The following is a 25,418-nucleotide window of genomic DNA, read 5'->3' on the forward strand; positions in this document are numbered from 1 at the left end:
TGTATCTGTGGAAAAGCAAAAGGGGTATGTTGAGGCACTAAGTGTCATCCCAGAAGAAGTAGAGTGACCATCCCCAAATTTAATTTTAATCAGCCGCTTGGATTGCTCACTGGAAACCATGAGATTTCTCCATTGAAGCCACCCATAAGTTCACCAAACTTGAGAGTTTCCACTCATTGGCCATTGCATTTGGTCCCTATCAGTCTCCCAAAGACAGTCAGGTTCACAACTGAATCTCCAAATAGATTTAAAAAGTAAAGCTTTACTCAAGGGAGCAATTCACCTAAAACCCAGCACTCCTTTCTTCTTAAAATGCAAATCTCCAACCAATCCACGGGTTGGACTTACACTGTGTCTATTTTCTTACTGCAATAAACACCGGTAAAGTAAGCAAAAAAGAAAGTGAATTTGGACACTAGCTAAAGCAGCTTTGATAAGAATCATCCTTGCTCCTCCTGATTCAATGTTTTGTTGTATCTATACCCTGGGGCCAAGGACAGCACTAAAGTTATTGTCTTACTTATATTTCTGTTCCTATCTGAGACTATCAATTGTTTACTGTTTGGAGCCTATTGTAAGATTTCTCTGGGGTTGGTTACCTTTGTAATTTTCCTTACATTAGCTTGAGGTGGCATGGTCATGTTCAAAGGAGGCCTTTGGAAGATCTAGTACGGAGAAGTGACTTGATTCAGATTGAAGGAAGTAAAACAGCCAGTGGCAGACCTAAAATGATGCTAGGAGTAGTAGTGTCGAATAGAGCTGATTGGGCAAGAATTCATGTAGCTGATCCCACTTATTTGGGATAAGGCTGAGTTGTTGTTGCATAGTAAAGGTAGTCCACTCCCTCTAAGGACAGCATCTTAAATATTTTTGGTCAAAGACTCGAAGTTTGAATAAAGCAGGGTTTGAGCATCTAATTTCTTTTTCTAGAAGGCAGATATGACTGCAATCATACAGATGTTTCTATCATTGGGAATTCTCAAGATTGAGTTACGCATCTACAATGTTATCATCGGACCTCAATTAATCAGATGATCCATGGATCCAGGTGAATATCTTTGATATTTTTTAAGACAAAAGGAAACAAAGATATAAAGACATGAAATCTGAATTCTGGTAAATATCATCCCTTTAAAAAAAAAAAGAGTTGAGAGGAAACAATGACTTGTGTCTAACGGACACAAGCCAGATCTATTTGTAATATGGAAGAGAACATTCCAGAAATAAGTACAAGACTAAAATACCCCTAAAACACAATTCTACCCTTGTACCCAGCTCTATTTATAGGCATAGATATCACATATGCCTAGCTTGCAGATAATAGGATGAAACATCATACTACTAAGACCCTTGGTAAATACATCAGCCAATTGTTCACTACTGGGAACAAAAGACACAATGATAAGACCCATATCCAGTTTCTCTTTGATGAAGTGCCGATCAATCTCCATGTGTTTTGTTCAATCATATGCTGGAATGGATTATAAGCAATGCCGATGTCAGATTTTCTATCATAAAATAGGTTCATAGGTAGAGTGGCAGGGACAGCTAAATCCACGTGTTTTGTTCAATCATGCTGGAATGGGTTGTGAGCAATGCTGATGGCAGATTTGCTATCATAAAATAGCTTCATAAGAAGAGTGGCAGGGACAGCCAAATCTGTGAGAAGACCATGAAGCCATAGAAGCTCACAAATGCCATGGGCCATAGCACGAAACTCTGCTTCAGCACTAGACCGGGCAAGAACTGCTTGCTTCTTGCTTCACCAAGTAACAAGGTTACCACCAACAAAGGTGCCATAACCAGTGGCAGACCCGCAGTCATTAGGTGAACCTACCCCATCAGCATCCATGGAGGCCTCAACCCGAAGGTTATCATGAGGAGAAAAAACGATACGACGTCTTGGGGCAGATTTTAAGTAATGGAGAATGCGCAGCACGGCTTCCATGTGTGACGAATAAGAATCATGCATGTACTGGCTAACCAAGAAGACAACATATGTTATGTTGGGGCGTATATGAGAAAAATAAATCAAATGCCCAACCAATCTATGATATCTCCCCTTATCCAAAGGATCACCTTCCCTTCTAACAATAGGAGTATCTTTCCACTTGCACCCCAACATACCTAAAACCAAAAGAAGGTCAAGCACATACTTTCACAGAGAAAGGTAGATTCCACAAGAAGACCTGGCAACTTCAATACCAAGGAATAACGAAGCTTTCCAAGATCTTTAATCTCAAATTCCTCACCCAAATATTTTTTTAGGCGAGAAATTTCCACAAGGTACCTGTAATAATGTCATCTACATAGACGATCAAAATAGCAATATTTCTACTAAATCTCTAGATGAATTGAGTGTGGTTGACATTGCTTTGAGAGTAGTCTTTAGCAATCATAGCCTTGTGAAACCGCTTGAACCAAGCATGAGGGGATTGCTTCAGCCCATATAATGCATGCTTGAACTTGCACACCTTCCCTTGAGTTTTAGAGCAAATGAATACAGGAGGAATGTCCATATACACTTCTCCTCAAAATTGCCATGAAGGACTGCATTCTTCGCATCCAGTTGTTGAAGGTCCCAGCCTAAGTTAACAGCACAGGATAAGATATGGCCACTAGAGCAAATGTCTCATGGTAGTCAATCCCATAAATATGAGTGAAGCCTTTGGCAACCAATCTAGCCTTGTAACGATCCACTATACCATCAACCTTCTGCTTAACTGTGAAGATCCACTTACAACCAATTATCTTATTCTATGAGGGAAGACACACAAGATCCCATGTGTCATTCTTCCTTAGGGCTTGCATCTCCTCAACCATAGCTGCCTGCAATTGTGAGTTTGCACTTTCTTCCTACCAGGTATGGAGAATAAAAACAGAGGACGGAGAGGACAAAAAACTATAGTAGGATGCGGAAAGTGAGTCATAAGAAACAGTTTTAGAAATAGGATGTAAAGTGCAAGCCCTAGTGCCTTTGTGAACCGCAATAGGCAACTCAAGAGTAGTGTCAATATTAACAACTAAACATCATTAAGAGGGGAAAGAAAATTACCTAGGTCCAATGGGACCAGATCAGGTTTCAGAGGTGACGATTGCATAGTAGAGTAGGTGCAGTGGTTTGGGTCTTCTGTCTACAACCATAAACACACATCTCTGGACAAGACTGAGCCGGAGTAGGAGTGTCAATCTACCCCTAAATAGGAACATTGACAGGGATAACAGATTGTGTAGTAAGATGCAAATTCGTAAAAGATAACATCCATAGTCACAAACTAAAGCCGAGAGGGAGGGTGATTTCATCGACAGGCTTTCTAGGTGGCAGAGTAAGCTAAAAAATGCATCGAATACCACGAGAATCAAACTTTTCGTGAGGATGATGATCACGAGCATAACAGACAACTGAAGAACTTGGGAGGAACGGAAAAGATAGCAGAGCACTGGAGAAAATCCAGAGGGGACCGGAAGTCAAGGACTCGAGAAGGCATTCGCTTGATCAGAAAGGCGACAATGTCCAGTATTGGGGAGGAACATGCATCTCAAACATGAGAGAGGATGCAACATCACAAAGCTAGCGATTCTTCCGTTCAACAACACCATTTTGAGCCAGAGTATCAACACTAGTCAGATGGACCATCCCATGAGCAGAAAGATAAGCCTGAAAAAGCCTTTGAAATATTCGTGGCCATTGTCACTTCGAAGAACCTTCATAGTAGCATTGAATTGGGTCTGCACCATACGATGGAACTGATGAAAGCAATGAAAAACCTCGCCCTTGGTTCGCATCATATAGGCCCAATTGGTCAAAACCATTTATAGACGCATAACAGAATGGGCTCCAAATATCATAATGTATTAATGAAAAAGGAATGACACATTTAATACCAGAAGCAGAATACGTGATTCGAGTTTGTTTGGCCAATACACATGCCTCACAAAAAAATAACTCGAATTACAATGTTTGAAAGAAGGAAAAAGCCTAGCTAAAGTCCCCAAAGGAGGATGTCCTAACCGACAAGGCCATTGTAGTAACTCAGAGATGGGAGGTGACAAAGAAGATGCCTAAAGAGCCTGACCAGAGACCGAAGAGGAGTAATCATCAAGCAGATATAAACCACCATGCACCATCATTTCTCCTGTCACTAGATCCTGAAAAACACAATGAGAAGGAAAAAAAGGTGCCAACTCTTTAGCTTTCATCGTGAGTGAGAGAGGAATTAAGGCTGATCCAGCTAAGGTAAAAGCCATTGTGAATCTATGTCGTCACCTCGTAACCTAAAAAAGTTGCATAGTTTGTTGGCCGGCTCCAACCTTTCCAAAAATAGTGGAATGAGTCCCATTAGCCAATCTAACCTTACCATTACCAGAGAAGTATACTAAAAGAAAAATCTGGAAGAACCAGTCATGGATTTGATGTCCCAGAGTCGATAATCCATGGGGAGGACTAAACAGATCTACTATGACCACAAAATAGATACATGAATGGATGGAATGGAGTGAGCAGAACTCACAGATGCAGATGCAGATGCAGGAGGCTCCAATCGAGTCAAAAGACGCCGAAAGGCAAGAAGCTCATCTAATGATAGAGAAGTTGTTGGGATGCTTGGTGCAGAGTGAGCCAAATGCCTCAGTATGGTTAGCCTAACCTGAATTACCACGACCTTTTCCAGATGTGTCTAGCGGGTCGGCCATGGAGTTTCCAATAGTGCTCCTTCGTATGATGCTCCTTACCACAGTATTTGCACTCTACAGGTGCTCTGGTAGCGGAGCCACCAGACTGTGGCGCTACACTGTAGACTGAGTACTAGAGACAAGCTGATCTTTTTGTGGGAGTGGTAATAGGTTGTGGGAGCATAGTATAGCGTTGTCCTCAAGTTGTATCACAAGTAAGCTTGCTCCAGAGTAGGAAAGGCCAACTCAGAACATGACCCCACAATTGATTGTATTCCACATTCAGCCCTACCAGGAAATCATACTCTAATCTTATCTTCCCATTTCTAGAACCTAGTAACATCAGGAGTGGTGGGAACAAACTCCTCATAAAAGTCCAATTCCTACCACAAAGTTCGCAACTCAGAATATTACTGTGACAGAGTCATCCCCTTTTGCTTCAGCCCGTGAACCTTTTGGTGAAGTTCGAATAATTGAGCATCATTCCCAACCTATGAGTTTAGTGTCCTATGCTTCCATACCTACCCAATGGAGTCACGAATAAGATAGCCATGAGAAATCTGTGGCAGAATAGAGTTGACAAGGAAAGCCATAACAAGAGAATTTGCACTCCCATTTATCAACATCCGTACCTATGTTAGGCCGCTTTGTGCATCCTGTAAGATACCCATAATAACCACGTGATTTGATGGAGACATAGCATGAGTGTAACCACATAAGATAGTTGGTACCATCAATCTTGATAGCACATGGAGGAAATGTGAGAAGGGTGCCAGAGGAGTTGTCACCACCAATGGATGCAATGAAGCTTGCAGATCCAGACGTGGTTACCACTCAAAGAGGCCGGAACAAGCTAATACACCCACCACAAGCAATAGAAGCACCAAAAATTAAGGAAAAAACCCCTGAAAACCCAAATATCGATTAGGGTGGAAACCCTAATTAATCGATTTTCTTTGGGTAGGGAACCTGAGATGGAAAAGTGGCCAGCACAAGCCATATAGCAAGTGAACAGCCACAGAGGAAGGCATCATCAACACAAATCGATGCAAAAAGCAGAGAAAACGGAACCTTGAGATTAAAAAATCGAGTTAGAGTGAAAACTTTGAAATCGATATAGGTGAAAAAGGAGTTGGGTCTCTTAAAAATCATCAGGAAAGGAGATCTAACTATCTAAGAGGCCAGACAAAGGAGAAGAGAAGGGGTAGAGAGGCTCTCGGTAGTTTAGAGAAGCACCATCAAGAGAGTAAGGCAAGAAAAAAGGATGAGAGAGAGAGAGAGAGAGAGGTGGTAGGGCTCTAGGGTTACGGTTTGGATCTCCACTCTGATACCATGTAGAGAGGAAATAATGACTTGTGTCTAATGGACACATGCCAGCCCTATTTATAATAAGGAAAAAAACGTTCCAGAAATAAGTACAAGACTACAGTACCCCTAAAAGACAAATCCACCCTTGTACCCATTTACAACAAAAAATAAAATATGCCTTCCCAGAAAAACTGCCTTGCCCCTTTTGTATAGTTGTCGCTTTGTTGGCCTTGTATAGAAAACCCTTTGTTCTCCTTCTGTTAGGGATGGCTTCTGTCTCTCCCCTTGGTAAAATTATTATTTAGCAGAAAAAAGGGGGTAAGTGAATATAGGAGCACCTCCGTCTGTCTACTAGGCATCTTACCAGCAGATTGAAAATATATAGAAACTGCGACAAACTTTCTAAGAACTGCAAAGAAAAGCAGGAAGATGATTAGGTAGGGAAGAGTAGAGAATGCTTACTTGTCACAAAGCTGAAAATTTTTGCACTGTTTACAAATCCAACGATTTTGAGACACCATAAGAATACAACAGTGAGTGCAGGCATGCTGCAAGTGAACCATGATAAAATCTTCTTTCATTGGACTGATGGTTTCACCAAGCTGCAGGTGCAAATGTGGAGCAATCTTAAATTATAAAGAGTTGAAGTTCAAAAACAAAATAGTAATTTAAAATGTCGAACCAACAATGACCAACTAGCAAAGCTAAATTTATGTTACCCCTAACAAGTCCAAAGTAAAGCTCTCAAACCACACATCACAACTAGGTATTTTGACTTTCTAAATAGCTCATAGGACAAACTTAAATGCAAATAAAAAAGAACTTGACAGTGATATCAGAGAATGACAAATCTGAGAAAACATGAAAGAGAAAAGATTACTTTCTGCATTAGTAAAACGTCTTTTGAGGCATTGCCAGAAGGATCAGCTTGTCCAGCAGCTTTCAAGGCCCTTTTTGTTATACTCTTTTTGACTTTCTTTTGTTGTTTTCTACCATCTTCTTCTTGACGGAGCTGATTAATCATATCCTCCGCAGCACCAGGCCAGTAGTCACCATCAAAATATGGCAGTCTAGCTGCAGTTACCTTAGCCTTACATTCACCAGTAGACACGAAGAAATGATCATATAAATTAGTCAGATCAACCACTATATTTTCCTTGGCCGCTTTTCTTAACATTGCTAAATACCTGAGGAAGGAATACAGTACATTAGTTGATAAAAAAAAGTTCAGCAAAACCAATAACAATATAATTTACAAAATCTAATTCAATAGGTTAACAGGCTCACCATTCCCTGAGCTTATCAGATTTTGGTGTCTTCTGAATTTCAGGATGACAGTATAAAATATAATCTTCACCCTTCAATGGTGGGCAAGCCCATATATAGCAGCTTGTGAAACCCCGTTTCTTGCAATACTCAAGGTATCCTATCTGAAATGGAGGAAGTATAACAGAATCATCATAACCCGTCCTAGAAACTCTGAAAGGGACATCAAAGGAACCCAAACAGATAAAATGTTTTGCAAGATTTTTATAACTAGAAAAAGGAGTATAAAACATACAAGAATTTCATGGTACACAAATGTACGAAGAGCCTCTCCTGTAACTGTTTTAACTTCAGGTCTGAAATATTTGACAGAATCCAGATACGACAGATACACTCGCCGCTGATTTGGGAACTGGCATTCTGAACCAAATTCTTGAACGTACATGCCAAAGAGGCAAACTTCTACACCTTCAATCTTCTGGAATAACAGAACTACCTGGAAGAAGCATTGCGAGCTATTATATTTGAGTCATCAGAAGGTAGAAAAGCTAGTTAGGAAAAAAAAATTATGCTGGAGAATGATTATGGAAAGATAAATAAAGCGACAGTACTTTCAGTTTGCATCCAATGCCATTGGTAATATAAGAAAATAAAACAAGTTCCCATACAAAACATTTCAACAGCAGGTCCTGCATACCTTTGATTTATATGGATATTCCAAGGGGTAATTCTCTTCTTGAAAAATCTCCAAAAACCTTTGCTTCACTTCCAGCTTTTTGTCAACAGATGATACCACTCTCACAACCAGTGCTTCTACTCCTGGAACCTGGTAATATCCACTAAAAGTTAGCTTATACCCATGGATCAAGAAAGGAACTTTGAAATTCATTCTTCTGCAAGCAAATATATAGGGACCCTTTAAATGAAGAGAGCACAACATCAAATAAATATTTCTGAAAGGAACAGAAATCAACAAGCAACAGAAGTGGAATAGAAACGAACAAGGAACAGAAGTGCAATCTAAGACTAACTCGGTTAAAAATAATACATAAAAAGAAATAAAGCACTGTCAGAAAAGAATATCATCCATATAAAGGACCATAAATTACTCGAATTTGTAACGGAAACTGAAGGAGATGAAAGCGATGGAAGGGAATGACAGAACTAATGTCTAAAATAACATTTTAAGATTATACTGCAGCCAGCAATGCATACAAGAAGAAAACGTTGAAGAGACCCATTCTACTACCTTTAGCCACTACTAGCAATAAATGCCTTGAAACATAAAATACACCATAAGCCACTTCTAAAAATAAAAAGCCCGAAACACACACACCATGGACAAACAAGGTTCCGAAAAAATGTAGAGATGGCTCATTGTTCCATCAAAAAAGACATGTGAATACAGGTTTCCAAATCAGATAAAGATCACCTCATCGTAACTCTTCCCCAGAAACCTGGCCCTGTCTTGTCTCTCCTGCTTCAGTCGTTTAAAAAGTCGCTGTTCTATTTGGTCACTAAGGATTGTTCTGGGTAAATCCTTTGCACCAAGAACAGCACTGTGTGGTAAGGGCTTACGCTCTCCCCTTTCAATCTCTGCTATGTAGCAATTAGGACAAGTGTATTCAGCTTCCCCATCATTTCTTCGACCATTGAAGAGAGCACATATTTGATGTTGCCAAAACTCGCATTTATCACATTGAACCCACTGCAAACAAACACCAAAGTAAACAAATAAGAGCAATTTTTTGCACCAACAGTCCGTCACAGTGCAAGTAAATAACACCACCCCCCCCAGCAAAGAAGGAAAAGAAAACAAACTAAAGAGAAAAAAGGAAGAACAAGAGTGTAAGACTTACCCACTCTTCAGTTTCTTCATCATTTCTCTTCTTCTCTAGCCTTGTCTTCGGAATAGCAGTTCCATCAACCTCAATGATCTCTCCACGAGCCTCATTGTAGCAAGGAATACAAAAGTAGTGCCGTGTGTCACCAGTTCCCACAGTATAATACATGGCATTCCGCTTGATGCGTGCACCACAAGGTGTGCAATATATAGGTGGAGGTTCAAATGTAAGTTTTTCCACTGCACACAGCTGACAAGAGTTCTCACTCATTGAATGTTCCATTGCCTGGTTTCTTTCAGCCTTAGCTTTACTCTGTAAAAGTAGCTGAATGGGGTAAATACTATAGCAGAAGAGAAATTTGCCAAGACTTTCCACAATAATGTAGCATCAACATGCTGTCAACATTCTAATCATAGTCATGACCACTAAACAATCTTCCATATTGGTTATGGGGTGAAAGAGCCGGTGCAGTACAAAACAATAATCACATTGTCCATGTAATACAATGAAATGTTATCAAGGTGACAACAGATTTAAGAGAACTCACTCATATCTTTACTGATATTTGAATGGAGCAGCAAATAATAGACAAACTGAGGTAGGGCAGCAAGGACTGTCTCTACAGCTAGAAGGCCCAAACAGTAGAGAGAAATAAAGAGAGAAACATGAATAAAATGAGCAAAGAGCTAGAGCTAGAGCTAGATAAACTTTAACTTATATAGGGCTTAGTGCAAGCTACAACTAGCACTAGAAATCTAGAGTTCAAGCACACCGACCATAGTTGTCAAAGAGCTAGGCAACCTAAGGCTTTGGAGGAGGGTTAACAACTAAGGTGACACCAACAAGACTCCCATCCAAAAAAAGGATCCTGGACTCCTAGGCGATGCCTAAGCAGCGCCTTGACAACTATGACACCAACCACAGGAGTAATAAAGTAGAGCAACAACTTAAATACAATTCAATAAGAATAACAGATTAACCATTCAACTACTAAGCTTAGCTAGCACCGTTGCCTTTGTAGATCACAATGCTTTGAAAAATAGAAACCATCAAAGTAGACACCTCCTAAACTCTCCAGGTAACTAAAACCAAACTATAAGACTACTTTAATTCTCTAAACTACTACTTAATTTTGTAAAACATGACTTAAATTTACTACTTACACTCCAATTACAAATTTAGCAACCCCCTTTCATAATTATCATGGCATCAAGGCAAGCAATAGTGGTTGCTAGGCGCCTTGGTGCCTTGGCAACAGGCCTTTGCAGTAAGGCACCCAAGACAAGTGCCATATTTGACGGAAAATATATCTCATTCCATGTGCTGATTCCAGTTCAAAGTATGTGACCTTATTCTTTTCCTTCTTTCCCCTCCCCCTATTTTCCCTTTCCCCACTTCGACTGAAAATGGTTTGGGTGCTTGGAAACATAAGGCAACCAAATGCCTAGGTCATGTCTAGGTGCCTTGGCACCTTGGGCCGTTGCTTAGGTGATGCCTTCCCAAGTATGCTCCCTTGAGTGCTCCCTAAGCAAAGATAAACTTGAACTTCCTCGACTTATTTTTCAAAGACAGATTCCCCCCAAAGCATGATAACACCCCCCCCCCAATTAATAGACATTACTTTCCAAAAACGACTCCTATTCGGAAGTTCCTGGTCTCATGGGAAAACAAAAAAAGAATTCAAGAAGCACCTAAATCATGCCAATAGTACATGTTTTTGGCCTTCCAACCAAACACTGACCAAAGTGAGGTAAAGAGAAAAGACCTAAATAATGCCCCAACATCCATTGAAGCTTGAGATGCTTTAACATCACAAATCTGACTAATCATTTGCCTTGGAAGCTGCCTCCATCTCTCTTAGGATTATGGCAGACCTGCATTTGGAAATTGGAACCAAATGGAGGTAAATGAAAATCACGGTCATTGCACTCTTGCAGTGTTGCAAGCAACCCTTAGCTTCTAGTTCATATGGTTACCAGCAGAAGTGCTCAAATGTCTGTTTTCGAGCACTTAAGTTAGAGCAGCTGGGTTTACAACAACAGCAGATGCAGCATACTAGGTTGTGATGAGATTTCAAGGGTAAAGGCAAGCTAATTTCTCAATTTGCATTTACCAAGTTCGGTCATGTAGCACTGCAGATTCAAAAGCAAGTTCTAGAAATAGGAAAAAGGAGGCCATAGATTTCTTTCCACTCCACCTCCCCCCCCCCCCCTAACAAGTAAATATTTATTTATCAAAGGAAATAGTAGCTAATTGTGTTAGAACATTAGTATAGAGATCATGCCCCCAACAGATTAGGCATAAAGCTGCCTGAGGGGTTCTCTCTCTTTTATTATCTTCTTCTTCTTTGCTGTTCAAGGTGTTCAAGATCTACAGCTTCAACCTCAATCCATCACAGGTATCTGATTATGGCCTCCCCTTTTGATTTTGGATGCTTGAAGGCCCGGCTGACCCGAAGTGATTTAGAAGGTTATAGAACTAGGAGTTGGTCTCAAGATAAGAGTATCTCTCTTGCCCTCAGCTTCCATTAAATTACTGAATGTTGCACTGCCAGAGAGGGAGACTCGATCCAAAAAATCAGACCATTCTGACCTGAGGTCATTGAGATATAAGAAATCTCTTTTATTTTGTCCTGTAGTGAATTCGTAAGGCTGAAACTAAAATCGATAGGGTTATTAAGATTTCCTCCGATATCTGTTCATGTTTATAAAATTAATCTAACCCTGTTTCAGCCCCTGGTCTACTATTCTTATCTGATTACGGACCTCACCCAGAAACCCTAGTTTTCTAGGATTGATAGCTACTTTACAGATCTGTTTTCATCCTTTGATATGATCAGTTATGATATTACTGTTGTGCCTTCATTTTGGTGTGTTCTCCGAGAGTATCCTGCATCACTGAGATTAGGTTGCTTTGTCAATCCTAGTTCTACACAAATTTGGTTCAAGGGGATACTCATTAAAGTCAAAGAAAACAAAAAAGGCAATGGGATTAAGTTGCTTTGTCAATCCTAGTTCAACACTAATTTGGTTCAAGGGGATACTTATTAAAGTCAAAGAAAACAAAAAAGACAAGTCACTGAGAGAAGGTAGCGACAGATATTTGATACACGAAGTTAAATGTGTCTGATATAGATAAGTCACTTAATGGACTTATTTTATTGCAAATAAGTCTTGGGGTGGGTTATGTATGTGTTGGGCCTTTGATCCCATGGGTTTTCTTTGTAATGGACCACTTTAATGGGTAGAAAGTAGGAAAAACGGAATTTAATTCATTAGTTTAGTTAGAGTCCTGTTTTGAATCTATTTCCTTTGTCATTTCAGTTTTAAGCCAGTTTAGGTTTCCCTATTATTGAATGACTAGTTAATGTAGGACTAAGTTTGAAAACTCAAACTAAACCCAACAGCAGGAACTTTTAGTCAAAAGAACCACTATTCACCCCAAAATAGACAATAAATAACAGACCAGAAATAAGAATCAAACAGCCTTTTAAATCAGAAATTTCAACTCAGAATTTAGAGTTTCAGAGTACAGATATCATACCAATTATAGGACTAACCAGTAGCAGAAATAAGGCATTAAAATAGACCATCGTAACAACACCACAGGGACAGAACAACCAAACCAGAACTCAATTCTGGGCAGAAGCACAATCGGCCAGAATCAGAGAACTAACCAGACCAGGCAATCCCCTGGTCTGATGGGCATGAAATTAGGATCGAACCTCCCTTACAGCAAGGGGGTCACTCGATCCAAAGGGGAGTTCAATCCAATGCCTAGAAAGCCCAATAGGGATGGTCAATACTTGGAGATTTCTGGAAAAAACTCAGATCTGAACTTAACAGTAGATTAGTTGTCTTTCCTGAGATGCAGATCAATAACAGTAGCAATAATAAAACCAGAAAAGAATAAGATCCACCTGGACTTCTCGCCGCAGGGTGTCGATCGGATCAAGCACCAATCCCTGACCTTGATCAAACATGAGGAACAGCCTCAACAGAGACCAACGGCAGCAGCAGCAGCATATTTTTTCATGCCATAAAACCGTGGGCCTTAGTATGGTTCCCTTCTTTATTTATAATGATGGGGTATAAGATTACAAAGAATAGAAACTCAAAGCTTTTAAATATTGACTGAATAAACTACCAACATGTAGTTACTAAAACTGGAAAATTGTAATCTAGTGAAATTAGAAACTAACTTAGGACAGAAATTAGAAACTAATTTAAGACTGAAAATAGAAACCAAATTAGAAACTAAATAAATAACTATTAACCTCATCAATAGCCCAAGCTGTGGGCCATTAGAAGCAGCCCTAGTCGACCCAATCAGCCACTAGGGTCAACCCTCTTATTCCTTCTTGAGTAGACCTTCAGATCTGCATCACTAGTTAGTTACCTACTCCATGTTGGAGTTCTAGTCTAGTCCTATTTGGAGTCCAACTCCTATTATGTAATGTCTAATCATACTTGGAGTCTACTCCTAGTTAGGTTATGACTGTTAGTCTGCCCTCTTTAGAGGAGCTAATGTACTCTAATTGGACAGATTTGAAGAATGATGAATTGAGTTAACATTTGAGAGCCTCACGGCTGTGTGTGTAAAATCCTCCTTCTTCCCCCTTTTCTTTATTGGATTTCCCTCCCTCCCTAGTTGGATTTGTGCAATATTTAATTGTGTAATCCCTTCCTCTCCTGCTATTCTGAATTTTCCCCTCTTCCCTAAGGCCCTCCATCAGTGTCGGCCTGTAATTTTCTTGACATGAGTTATGCTTCTTGAACATAAGGAGATGTCAGTACCCGATGGTACAACAGGAGTGGGCAAGGTCCCAGAAGCATCTCATAAACGTCCATATTTTCACTGCATATTAAGTATTGAGGGGAGTAGCAAAACAGCAGCGTGTATTTTAGACAGTTTCTAGCAAGGTTGTGGTCTGGCTTCGAACTGAAATTACTTAAGGTGGGTGCGGGGGAAGCTCAGACCAAAACTTAGTAAAATCGTTTTGCACCCCCCCTCGATGGGGACATCAAGGTGTACAGACGCAAGAAGAAGAAGAAACAGCCATCTTTGTGGCTAGAAGAAGAAAGAAGAAGAAAAAGGAGGAAGAAAAGGAGGCTCGATCCAGCCTTTCCAATGCTGGATCGAGTCTCTCTCTTTCCAAATTTCAGCAAATCTTGTGGGTCCCATTAGTTGTCAGTTTAGTAGTTTATTTTTAGAATATTCTTTTCTTTGTTAGTCTTTTAATTAATTAGGAAACTACTTTATTAGTTGTTAGTTTTTAGGAAGTCTTTATTTACTTTCCAATTGGCTCTTTTTATTTTAGTAACTAAGTTTATTATTTATGTAATGGCCTAGGCCACGATGGAAGGGATGAACAATATTTTTTTTGAATGCAAAAGGCTGTCGTCCCCCTCTCTCACGATCTCCTTTCACTCTCGGTTTCTCTCTCTTTCTTTCTCGCTATTCTCTCTTTCTCCTCATCCCTCTCTCTCTTTCACTTCCCTGTTTTATCGATTATTGCTCTGGTTTGCTGCGGTTACTGAGTATTGCAGAATGGAGATCAACTCAGTTGTAAAATATTCATCGGAATGTTGTTGAACAATTAATCACCAAACTGGAATTATTCCTTCCTTAAATAAGATGGACTGCACTCTAATATTGGAGGACCTTGAGTTCTTCTTTACTCCTCTGACTTGGACAGCAGGTAAGTAATTAAACTAAAACCCCTCCACCTCCATTAATCCCTTGTTATATGTTGCAGCCCATTATCATTGAAACCATCCCCTGCCCCTCGTTTATGCCTATTTTACCTACTATTTTAAGTCTTTCTTCACTGTTATATCTCTAAAACCCTTGCTGATTTTGGCTGCTAGAGGACATTGATTGTTTGCATATCTTATTTGGTGTCTAGATTGATTTGTGTTAAACCTAACATTCGCATGACGTTTGTTCCCTTCCCCATGTCCCCACTTGAAGCTTAAGTAAGTTTTTATGTGTTTTTCCGCTTAGATTGATATTGCTCTCGGCTACATGCTGATTTGTCTTTATTTATTGCATGTTGAATCTTGTTTTTCTGAGCATATCTAAATCCCAGCCTAATCCCAAGACCCCCCGTTAAGTTTGTCTTACCCTAATTGAGTCACTCTTATAGGGACCTTAGTTGTCTAGGAAATCCCATACATCATCTTGGTATCAGAGCATGGTTTTGTCTAGGTTTAGGATAATTAGGTGATGTTGTCCATTGTTTACATGTCTTACTTTTTGAGGTCTAGTCTTCGTCACAATCTATCCATAGTCGAGTCTAAGTTAAGAGAGTATTACCATAGGTTAGAAGACGCCCTTTTCTTCCTTAGATTGGCAGGACCAAATAGCATTGGACGCTATTCCCACTAAAATCACACACTTGAGAGGGAGATTTCTGACCTCAAGATTGAGAGGGGCTAACTACCTGTCTCAATTGGAGATTCTGAGTAGACCTTGAGTCTTTGGTGGCAACCGTACCTTGGCTGCCCATCTCCTTATGTCCACTCATAGTGGTAGAGCATACCAGGATATGTCTGATCTCCCTAGCACCTCCACCTAGCCTGAGCAGTTGGCTAAATTCATGAAAGCCATCCAAGCTACCCTCCAAGCTAGCCAAGCTGTACAGGAGACATAGGCTGCCCATCTCCAGACCCTTACCGATAAGTTGGCGGCCTCGAGACAAGTGCACAAAACCTTGATGGATGGCAAGGCGTAATACTACTGGCACTGAACCTAGGGACAGAGACCTTAACCCTGAGGAAGTGAACGAGAATAATCACATTGATGGTTATGACTAGATAGGGGATAACTTACAAGGCCTAAGACGTGGTAAAGATCGGGGTAGGGGTCGAAGACCACCGCCAAGGCAGCATACCTAATATGAAGATGATGAGGGTTATAAGTATCATGATAGGGGCTTTGATGTCAGACGGATGATTAAAGTAGATGCCCCTACCTATGATGGTTAGATTGATGCTAGGATCCTTCTAGATTTGATCAAACAAATGGATAGATACTTAGATTTCTACGATATACCAAAGGAAGTCCATTACCGATTTGCTAAGTTCAAGCTTATTGGAGCTGCCCAGGACTTCTGGACAGACCTAGAGTACCAGAAGAACCACCTAGGACTTGAGCCAATCACCACCTGGGTAGAAATGCAAGAGAGGCTCAAGAGGGAATTTTTGCCCATCACTTATAGGCTCCAGTTGTTGAATGAAATGAATACCTTGAAAAAAGGAAAGTTAACTGTGACCGAATACATAAGCAAGTTCAATGAATTGAAAATTAGAAGCCGTATTCGCGAGGATGTTGAGCAGACACTATCCAGATTCTTTACCGGGCTCAACTCCGAAATTCAGTCTCGTATAGCACCCCACCTAGTGTAAGATGTTCCACAGGCCTTCAGGATAGCCCTTGAGGTGGAATCCTCCATGAGAACTTATTCTTAGAGGAAGAGCTTCCAAGCTGGGGAGTCCCAATTTAGAAAACCACCCCAAGGCTCAACTGGATTTCCAAAGCCCCCTACTGCACCACAGTGTCAATTTGACAAGGGTAAAGGAATTTTGGGAGAAGCACCCAAGAGTAGTGGGCAACAACAGTGCTTCAAGTGTCACGGGTTTGGTCACTTCTCCAAAGAGTGTCCCAATAGGAATCTTTATATAGGAGAGCAGACTCCTAAAGAAGGTGACCAAGAGGGTTTTCAGGACCTTAAGTATAAAGACCATAGACCAGATGAGATCATATCTGATGAAGACACCGAGGAGGCCGATGACCTCAAGCTCGATATTGTGCGATGCATGGTCTCGCAACCTAGGATTAGCGATGACTGGCAGCGAACTAATATTTTCATCACTTACGCATGTCATCAAGGCAAGAATTGCCACGTCGCCATAGACAGCGGGAGTTGCATGAATGTGGTCGCCAAGAGTGTTGTTGCTCGAATGGACCTCAAACCTGAACCCCAGCCCAAGCCTTACAAGGTTGCCTGGGTAGATCAGCCCACCATCCCCGTTAATTTGAGGTGTCTAGTTCCCCTACACTTTGCAGGATATGAGGATCGAGTGTGGTGTGATGTCCTAGAGATGGATGTTGCCCACATCATCCTAGGTAGACCCTAGTTATACGACCGGGATGTCACCAATTATGGGAAGTCTAACACCTATATCTTTGAGTTCAGAAAATTAGGTTGACCCCCAGTGCCCTAAGGAAGTACAGGTTCCAGAACACAAAGGGAGTACATCCAAACACACCCCCACCAAAACACTCAACATTCTAAATCAACAACAATTTGAAGGAGTGTCAAGAGTCAAGGGTGATTTATGCTCTAGTTTCCGTACAGAGTAACACCGACAGGTCACGCTTATTTACTGAGGCTCCTAAAGAAGTACAACCCTTGTTGAGGAAGTGTGAGAGGTTATTCCCTGAGGAACTACATGATGAGTTACCACCTATGTGTGACATCCAACACGCTATTGACCTAGTTCTAGGATCCTCTCTCCCGAAAACTTACTCTATTACCGAATGAATCCCAAAGAGCACGCCGAACTCAAACAGCAAGTGGATGAACTGTTACAGAAGGGATTCATTAGGGAAAGCCTTAGCCCGAGTGTTGTACCTGCCTTGCTCACGCCAAAGAAAGATGGCACCTGACGTATGTGTGTTGATAGTAGGTCCATCAATAAGATCACCATTAAGTATAGGTTCCCTATCCCTAGACTTGATGACATGTTGGATATGATGGCCAACTCTTTGATCTTTTCGAAGATTGATCTCAAAAGCGGGTAGCACCAAATTAGGGTTAGGCTTGGAGATGAGTGGAAGACAGCCTTCAAGACAAAGGATGGCCTTTTTGAGTTGTTAGTCATGCCTTTTGGCTTGTCAAATGCACTTAGCATTTTCACGAGGATAATGAATCAAATGCTCCAACCATTCATTGGCAAATTCTTAGTGGTTTACTTTAATGACATCCTCATCTACAGTAAAACCCCGTCTTCCCACTTGGATCACTTACAAAAGGTTTTTCATGGGCTCTTACAAAAAAAACTTATGTCAACCTCAAGAATTGCACCTTCATGAATGATCAAGTCATCTTCTTAGGGTTTGTTGTGTCAGCCTAAGGAGTATCTGCTGACCTTAAGAAAGTGAAAGCGATTGTTGAGGGGCCTGAGCCAACTAATGTCCATGAGGTGCGAAGCTTTCATGGCTTAGCCACTTTCTATAGGAGGTTCATCTACCGGTTTAGTTCCATTATGTCTCCTATCACCGATTGCATGACAAGGAAGGAGTTTCAATGGACTAAGAGTGCTAAGAAGGCCTTTAATGAGATTAAAAAGCTTATAATTGAAGCTACAGTCTTGCGCCTCCCGGATTTCTATAAGGTCTTCGAAGTGAATTGCGATGCATCTGGTATTGGAATAGGTGGTGTCCTAGGACAAGAGGGTCACCCTGTTGCTTATTTTAGTGAGAAACTTAATGAAGCTAAGCAACGATATTCCACATACGACAAGGAATTCTATACGGTTGTCTAATCATTGCGCTATTGGCGACATTACCTTTTACCGTAAGAATTTGTGCTATTCTCTAACCACCATGCTCTGAAATACCTGAGTGCCCAAAAGAAACTTAACCAGAGACATGCCAAGTGGGTTGAGTTTCTCCAATAGACACTTTTGTACTCAAGCACAGACCTGGTGTCGAAAATACTGCTACAAATTCACTGAGCTGAGTGAACATGTTCCTCAGTCGCACCAATGCTAGGAGTTGGGCTAGTATGTTACTCCAGGCAATGAGTGTAGAAGTTGTAGGGTTCGAGCGAGTCAAGGACTAATACCCCACCTGTCCTGATTTTAGTGAGCCGTTCACTTCTTTGAGCAAAAGTAACCCGGTCAACCACTCAAACTACCTACTTAGGAAGGGCTTCCTTTTTAAAGGGAGCAAGTTGTGCATTCCCAGGACTTCACTCCGAGATTTCCTGATCTGGGAATTGCACGTTGGGGGTGTCGCTGGCCATTTCGGTCAAGATAAGACCATCACCTTTGTTGAGGACCGATTCTTTTGGCCAGGACTAAAGAAGGATGTTGCTAGAGTTGTGAGTCAGTGTAGGACATGCCAAGCTGCCAAACAACAAAAGCAGAATACAGGTTTGTGCACTCCCCTACCCGTTCCCCATACCCTGTGGCAAGACCTTAGCATAGATTTCGTGTTTGGTTTGCCAAAAACTTCAAGATGCCATGATTCAGTTTGTGGTTGTAGACCGCTTCTCGAAGATTGCCCATTTCATCCCATGCTCTAAGCCTCTAAGACCTCTGATGCATCCATAGTGGCCAGACTTTTCTTTAATGAGGTTGTCAAGTACCATGGGTTACTCGTCACTACAGTGTCCAATAGGGATGTTAAGTTCACCAGTCACTTGTGGAGGACTCTATGGCGGATGATGGGCACAAAACTCCGTTTCTCCTCCACTTTCCACCCTCAGACCGATGGCCAGACCGAGGTGTCAATAGGAGCTTAGGGAATTTATTGCGTTGCCTCATAGGAGAACACCTTACCAGTTGGGATCGAGTCCTTAACCAGGCCGAATTTGCATACAATAGTTCTAAGAACCGTACCACTGGTCTGTCCCCCTTTGAGATCTGTTCAGGATACCAGCCCCGGGCACCTATAGACCTTATCCCAGTCGTGTCTAGTTCCAGGGCCTCCCAGTCAGCCGAATCTTTTGCTCAGCATATACATGATTTGCATACAAGATAGATAGCACTGAGCAATGAGCAATACAAATCGAAGGCAGATGTGCATAGAAGGCTACAAGAGTTTCAAGAGGGCGATATTGTGATGGTAAGAATCAAGCCGCAAAGCTATGTTAGGGGAAAAGCAAGCAAGCTACATGCTCGTAGCACAGGTCCGTTCAAGATACTCAAGAGGATAGGTGCCAATGCGTATGTTCTTGATCTGCCAGCTAGCATGGAGATCAGTAATATTTTCAATGTTGAAAACCTAATCCTGTACCATGGTACCTCTACCTTTACGCCTTTCTATCCTGATGACCTCGAAGACTTCCCCTTCACCATTGATGAGACTACTGAGCCAAACCAACCACTTCCCCCCACCTCATTACCACCTGTGCCTAAGGTCACGAGAAGAACTGAAGAAGTTGAGGAAATTCTTGATAAGAGGATTGTGTCCACACACACTAGAGGTTCTAGAGAGTTCTTGGTCAAGTGGCGTGGACATCTGAAAATTAACAACACCTGGATCACATTGCAAGAAATCCAACAACTCAACCCAGACATGCTTGAATACTACATAAGCTTTATTTTACCGAAGGTGAATTCTTCCAAGCCAGGGGGAGTTGATGAGGACATCGAGCTGTACAGACGCAAGAAGAATAAGAAACAACCATCTTTGTGGCTGGAAGAATAGAAAGAAGAAGAAAAAGGAGGAAGAAAAGGAGGCTCGATCCAGCCTTTCCAGCGCTGGATCGAGTCCCTCTCTCTTTCCGGATTTCAGCAAATCTTGTGGGCCCCATTAGTTGTTAGTTTAGTAGTTTATTTTTAGAATATTCTTTTCCTTGTTACTCTTTTAATTAATTAGGAAACTACTTTATTAGTTGTTAGTTTTTAGGAAGTCTTTATTTACTTTCCAATTGGCTCTTTTTATTTTAGTAACTAAGTTTATTATTTATGTAATGGCCTAGGCCACGATGGAAGGGATGAACAATATTTTTTTTGAATGCAAAAGGCTGTCATCCTCCTCTCTCTCACGATCTCCTCTCACTCTCAGCTTCTCTCTTTTCTCGCTTTTCTCTTTTTCTTTCTCGCTATTCTTTCTCCTCATCCCTTTCTCTCTTTCACTTCCCTGTTTTATCGATTACTATTCTGGTTTGCTGCGGTTATTGAGTATTGCAGAATGGAGATCAACTCAGTTGTAAAATATTCATCGGAATGCTGCTGAACAATTAATCACCAAACTGGAATTTTTCCTTGCTTAAATAAGATGGATTGCACTCTAATCTTGGAGGACATTGAGTTCTTCTTTACTCCGACTTGGACAGCAGGTAAGTAATTAAACTAAACCCCCCCCATCTCCATTAATCCCCTGTTATATGTTGCAGCCCATTATCGTTGAAACCAACCCATGTCCCTCGTTTATGCCTATTTTACCTATTGTTTTAAGTCTTTCTTCACTGTTATATCTCCAAAACCCTTGCTGATTTTCTATTTTAGTTAGCTGCTAGAGGACATCGATTGTTTGCATATCTTATTTGGTGTCTAGATTGATTTGTGCTGAACCTAACATTTGCATGACGTTTGTTCCCTTCCCCATGTCCCCACTTGAAGCTTAAGTAAGTTTTTATGTGTTTTTCCGCTTAGATTGATATTGCTCCTGGCTACATGTTGATTTGTCTTTATTTATTACATGTTGAATCTTGTTTTACTGAGCATATCTAAATCCCAACCTAATACCAAGACCCCCTTAAGTTTGTCTTACCCTAATTGAGTCACTCTTGTAGGGACCTTAGTTGTCTAGGAAATCCCCTACATCACCCCCCTCTTTTTCTATTTCATGACTACTACTTCCTTATTGTTCAGTTTCGTCTCCATATCTTATTTCCTTTCTCTCCTATTTCGTAGGATTAAATTTGTAATTTGTAATTCCACTAACATTCTAGTCATGTTACATCAAAGCCAAAAAAAAAGGCCTCAAATTTAGGAACATTTTGTCCAAATTCAAAGTCCTGGGAATCTCATGACATCTAAAAGTAAGGAAAATTAAAACGAAAACGAACAGGATACTAGATAATGGCAAAGGATTTAGGTTCAGCACTCATTTACTACGACATCGCAGATCAGATGAATCTGAAAGTTTATGGACAGGTGAACCCTAAGTTCCACAGCTCACAAGTCAAGTATCAGCTCAAAAGGCATTTTCTGAGTGGCATGATAATGCATTTAAAAATTGACTACCAAGAAGGTGCATGGACATGCATGGGAGGGTATTTGATTGGAATCACTAGGCGAGCAGACCAGTAACCCTTCCACCTTAAGTAATTAATCAGCTGACTCAAAAAAGGCACCCTTTACGATAAAACAAAGATTAAATAATTTTGCATGTCCACACTCAACAAGGAAAACAGAAAATTAAAGCAAATAAAATTTACAAACTAAAAACCTGAGAGAGAACCTCTACGAAGATGGCCAAGATACCAGCATTCCAAAAATACAAAAGGCAAACCCAAATCTCACAACTAACCTCCAACAGTTGAGGTTCTCTCTCTCATATGCACACTCAGCAAGGTATATAATGTACATACAAAGCAAAGGTATATAATAGACTACGTAATTACATATGCACACTCAGCAAGGAAATAAAAAATATAAAGAAAATAAAATTTCCATTGATAGAGAGAGAGAGAACATTATCAAAGGTGCTAGGAGTTTGAACAAGTGTTTCAAGGTTTGAATAGAACTAATCCTATTGAATAGACAAGAATGTTGCACAGTGCATCAGCTATTCAAATCTGGATCAGATTAGTACAATTTTGACCAATCCATGGTGCGTTTCAATCAAAATCCTCAGCCATATTTTGAATATTACTACGCAATGGAGAAAAAAGGGGAGGGGGTGAAATGAACTTTACAGTTAAACTCCCATTAACAAAGAGAAACCACTGGGAAGAGTACACCTCAAAACATTGGTCCAGCATCCCACTTGATTCCAATTTGGAAAACTTCTTCACATAAACTCAAATGTAGAGCAAAGATGTGCATGAAGACAGTCAGCAAATGGTTGAATAGGAAACCTACTAAAATGAGAACGAAAAACCCAAGGGGATGGAAGACATTGTGAGAAGTTTCATATGCTAACCTGGCCAACCCATTTCCTTAGACCAATAATATGCTCCCGAATTTGCTCTGGAGTGAAAAGTTCAGTTAGTGATACACCCTTTATTGTTGGCTTTCCTGATTTGGTTCCAGTGGACTGTTCAGAAGGCAAGGTAGTAGTGGTCTCCTGCTTTAGCTCCTGCTTAGCCTGATCAATCTCTTTCTCAACTTTCATGCTTTCTTGATTAGCAAGGCCATCTGTCTCAATTAGAATAATAGGTTCACCAGGTCTCACATTGTAGCTGTCATCTAAACCATCCTTCTTCATTTCACTAAAATTAGGACTTCCACGACCAGAATTTACAGGTGGTTCCATCTTCACTTCGGGAACCTCAGATTTAACAGTCATACACATTTCAATCTGTTGGCACACTTGGGTCTGAGCATCTGGGGACACAAGAGGTTGGCCAGTCGCTTCACCCTTGGGCATAAGAGTTGGGGAATGATGCTCTATCTTTATGCGTTTCACCGAGGAATGTAGGTCTTCTGAAGTTTCAGCAGTTGAAGAACTAGTTTTTGAAGCCATTTTTGAAGTGTCTCCAGTTCCAGTATCAATGGATTTCCAAGATCCATTGATCTGATTAGGTAAACCACTGTCTAATGATGGACGAGAGTGTGCCTGACGATTCAACTGTAGAATATTCTTGACAGGAACACAAACGGGACACTCTGGCCCACTGCAATTTCTGAAATGTAGAAGCAATACCTTGGAGGGTTGGCAGCGAGGATATGAACAATTATTAACATTGCACTGCAGCATATGCCTGCACAGCTTTTGTACAGTGACACAATTAACTTCAGGGCATTTTCCTTCTGGAGTTGAACATGCACGAGCATGATCCAAGAACAGCAACCACCTCTGCTGATTCCGCCACCGCCGTTCTGTTGCATTTCCAGGTCTACAGGATGCCCCACTTGAAGTTGGGTGCACCACAGTACTTTTTGAAGCGGCAGTTTGACCAGTGATAGATCCTTCTGAAGATAGATGAGGTCGTTGAGCTTCATCTTGTCCACTTATTCGTTGATGAAATTCCTCTTGGACATGCCAGTGATGTGAAGAATAATCTTGTATATCAGACGTTCCCTGTGATTGAGGATGCCATTGGCCCTGAAGTACAGGTTCTGTTTGTACTCCAGGAGAGAGGCAACTAAAATCATTATGGGACTCTGCCAACAGCTGATGTTGATGCGATAATTGTTGCATTTGATGAGAATCCTGGGGAATTGATGAGCCTAAATCCTGTTGGCCAGATGGATCAGCAGCATTATTCTGCTGGAATTGATTATGAAACTCAGAAAGCTGGAACTGTTCATGAACCAGCGATGGGAGGATTTCATTATGAGATTCTGTTCGACACTCGGAAGTTAGTTGACCACCTATACCTGAAGCCAACTGAGACTGTCTGAAACCATCATTCTTCACCAAAAGTTGTTGCTGCTGCTCCTGCTGCTGAAATTGTTGCCTTTGTGGATGTTGAAGATATTGTTGTTGTTGAAACTGATGAGGCTGTTGCTGAAACTTCTGCGTGTGTTGATGAGATTGCAACAAATTTTCCCTACCTGAGTGGTGAGATTGGAAATTCATCTTTGACGATTCATCAACATTTTGGGGCTTTATATGTGCAGTCTGTTGTAATGCTTGCATATTAGGCTGAGAGGCCGTTAAAGAGTTGGCTTTTGACTTAGCCTGCAAGCTGGCTGTGATTGGACTCTGGTTATTAATAGCAGATCCAACAGATGTTGCGGAGCCATATAAGTTTCCCGACCCAGTTAGATCAGCAGCATTCATTGTATATCCATCACATCCAGATGGAATCATTTGCTGGGACAGAGCTGTTGTACAGAAAGAAAAACATCTTATCAGGTTCTTGAAGAAACATAAAAGCCTCAGATGAGTCTACCAGAGAGAGCGAGAGAGTACTTTGCATCAATTGTTGCGGACGTTGTGGATCAAAGTGTTGATTTTGAGGCTTTGGTAAACTACCATAGGTAGAGGCAGAACCATAACCTTCAGATGCTGCAGGCCCATTCAGCAGTTGCATATTGTTCCCCATCACACCCAACCCACCATTTAGAGCTCCATTCGAAAATCCATACGTTGAGGGATTCTGAGGCAAGCTAGACCTTGTACCAATGCCCATTTGCCCTCCAAGGCTGTGCAATATACGGCTGTTTTGACCACCAATGTATTGTTTCTGCTTCTGGGGCTGTGAAATCATCGCGGAATCAACAGTCGAAAACCCAACACCAGTATTAGAGGATTCAGAATTCATGGAGGACTGGGTACTAACCAACCCAGGTGTAGGAATCATTTGGCTGGAAATTCTTTGCACACCCATTGATGACGTCACATTATTTCCACCAGAGCAAATTGAGACATTGGCAGGTGATTGCTGATATCCATTAGATAGGGACCCTGCACAAG

General features: G+C 41.0%; 1 protein-coding gene across 4 annotated transcripts in view; it reads right to left on the reverse strand.

Moving 5' to 3' along the window:
- LOC122060046 (histone acetyltransferase HAC1-like) overlaps positions 1 to 25,418 on the reverse strand; it is a 34,699-nt gene that overhangs the window by 3,273 nt on the left and 6,008 nt on the right. For 3 of the 4 annotated variants that reach the window (XM_042623196.1, XM_042623193.1, XM_042623194.1), the window contains exons 5-13: positions 24,915 to 25,409; positions 22,977 to 24,826; positions 9,105 to 9,401; positions 8,678 to 8,953; positions 7,943 to 8,071; positions 7,541 to 7,741; positions 7,267 to 7,409; positions 6,860 to 7,166; positions 6,442 to 6,581 (exon numbers count right to left, since the gene is read on the reverse strand). In XM_042623196.1, the coding sequence (XP_042479130.1) occupies positions 6,442 to 6,581; positions 6,860 to 7,166; positions 7,267 to 7,409; positions 7,541 to 7,741; positions 7,943 to 8,071; positions 8,678 to 8,953; positions 9,105 to 9,401; positions 22,977 to 24,826; positions 24,915 to 25,409 (3,838 nt within the window). The remainder of the gene's footprint in view (positions 1 to 6,441; positions 6,582 to 6,859; positions 7,167 to 7,266; positions 7,410 to 7,540; positions 7,742 to 7,942; positions 8,072 to 8,677; positions 8,954 to 9,104; positions 9,402 to 22,976; positions 24,827 to 24,914; positions 25,410 to 25,418) is intronic. The other variant, XM_042623195.1, reaches the window with a different exon arrangement.

The sequence above is a fragment of the Macadamia integrifolia genome, chromosome 13, assembly GCF_013358625.1.
Source record: "Macadamia integrifolia cultivar HAES 741 chromosome 13, SCU_Mint_v3, whole genome shotgun sequence".
In the NCBI taxonomy this organism is placed as follows: Eukaryota; Viridiplantae; Streptophyta; class Magnoliopsida; order Proteales; family Proteaceae; genus Macadamia; species Macadamia integrifolia.